The sequence below is a fragment of the Amphimedon queenslandica genome, unplaced genomic scaffold (assembly GCF_000090795.2).
Source record: "Amphimedon queenslandica unplaced genomic scaffold, v1.1 AMPQUscaffold_7441_Cont20607, whole genome shotgun sequence".
Taxonomy (NCBI): Eukaryota; Metazoa; Porifera; class Demospongiae; order Haplosclerida; family Niphatidae; genus Amphimedon; species Amphimedon queenslandica.
Window position 1 is genome coordinate 1 of NW_003552274.1, and position 2,115 is coordinate 2,115.

The 2,115-nt window shown below is 37.1% G+C and overlaps 1 protein-coding gene across 1 annotated transcript; it reads left to right on the top strand.

The window, feature by feature from the left end:
* Positions 1-6: 6 nt before the first annotated feature.
* On the top strand, positions 7-1,871 carry LOC100636980 (cytoplasmic phosphatidylinositol transfer protein 1-like; the record flags this gene model as incomplete). Its single annotated transcript, XM_003391653.2, has 7 exons — positions 7-35; positions 257-345; positions 526-533; positions 760-990; positions 1,257-1,352; positions 1,440-1,503; positions 1,598-1,871. Coding segments are annotated over 7 exons (627 nt in total), but the record flags the coding sequence as incomplete, so codon positions are not given.
* Positions 1,872-2,115: the final 244 nt, after the last annotated feature.

The window sequence follows — 2,115 nt, forward strand, 5'->3', positions numbered from 1 at the left end:
GGACAGTACACAGAGAAGAGGATTTATCTACACAAGTGAGTGAGAGGGAGGGAGGGAGAGGGAGTAATTAGTTATTAACACAACTGTCACAGCTATGAATAGAGAGATGAATGAATGAACTGCAAAAGTTGGAGGCTTTGTTCAAATCTTAACAGTCTTACAATGTAACTTGTAATTCAAGCCAAATATGCTATTTGATTGTAAACAGTATCATTTATTAGCATAGAATTCTATTTTTCTTCTCCCTCTCTCTCAGTCGGCTTCCCACTTGGGTTCAATCTATGCTGCCAAGAGTATTTTACATAATAGAGAAGTCCTGGAATTATTATCCTTATACTCTGACAGGTCAGTTTAATTCCTGCATGTGCGCCCTGTGATTGTAACCTCCTGGAAACAGGATATCATTACTGTATTGTACTTCCTTTTCTACTTTGTATGCAACTGTCGTCATTGTCACCATCATTTACATCATCAATAATCCTATTACATCACTGGTCCATCCTGATGTTGTGGCTATGTCTGCAGAATATACAGTAAATCATTATTATACACACAGGACACATTAGTAGTAATAACATTGTAATGTGTCACTCATACACGCATAAGTGCATTACAAAAGGAAGAGGGTAGATAAGAATGAAGAGATTGAGAGGAAGATGTTATAGTCTTGTAGATTGGCATAAACATACAAAGAAGTTATGCACATCCTGTTATGGTAAAGACAAATGTTTTTACTGTCTCTCTCTTCTTCTCTCTCAGTGCTCATTCTTACCTCGATTCCTCATTCAAATTGATACCACTTATCAAGACAACAATGGGTCCTCGGAGAACGCCCTGGACCTTGCCCCTGACCTGCTGGAGCAGAGAGAGGTCGATCACGTCGATATCTTGAGTGACGAGTTTTCGTCCCGTGAAACAACTCCCGAGGAGGACTGTCACGCTTTTGTATCCAGTAAAACAGGACGAGGCCCACTGCAGGAAGGATGGAAGGTTAGTTTGTCTGATTTAAAACCAAACATAACGAAAATGAAGACCACCATAATTTATCTCTTGTTATTAAAGTCAATTGTGACAAACTCAGAATGCTATTAATCCTGCAATGTTTCACTTTTGATTTGCTTATAACCTATTATAAAGGTGTTTGTCCTATTTTCAAACTTCATCTTTCCCACCTCTAATATTTTCACTTATAGACACGTTTTGTTATTCATACATTCCAATCTCTTAACACACACACTTCCTTTGTATGTCCTCAGGAGTCAACAGAACCAATCATGTGCTCATACAAAGCTGTTAAAGTTTTCTTTGAGGTGTGGGGGCTACAGACTCGTGTTGAGGCTGGCGTTCATAGAGTGAGTTATTATAAGCTAATCCATCAATCACTGCCTCTTTCCTGTAATACATACTACATCTCAATTATTGTCCTTTCTTCCTTACAGGCTGTTAGAGATATCATCTTGAAAGGGCACAAGCAAGCTTTTCTATGGATAGATGAGTGGCATGGTCAGTCAGTTACAAGACTAGATTCAAAGTTCCAAGCACTATAATTGTATTAGCATCAATTAAACTTCAATTTCTTGTATTTCTATTCTTGTAGGACTAACAATGGAGGATATAAGAGAATATGAGAGAAAGGTACACGAGGAGACCAACAGGATGGTGCTGTCAAATGGAACAGGAGCTGTAGCTGATGGAGCTACTCCTTAACATCAAAAGGACTCACTTACAATTAATAATTATTGTTTTATTGACACCATACTGATAAAAAATAATTATTTTCTTGTTATTATACATCACTCGCTTGTTATCTCTTCTTTACTGTTGTAAAGTTTTAATTATTATTATAATAGAAATACCACAATTAATAATAATAATAATACACAGTGTAGAGGAAGAGATGAAACAAAATAATAATAAAGAGAGAGAGAGAGCTGAGCACTAATGAATAATGAAGAGAAGGAACGTATGAATGAAGAAATGAACCCAAAATGAGAGAGAGAGAGAGAGAATATGAGTGTGTGTGTACATGTTAAGCCATTGCATTGCAATAAACACTGAATGGTTTGTATCACAATAGGGCCCACACAGACACACACACACGTGCCATGCAAGAAA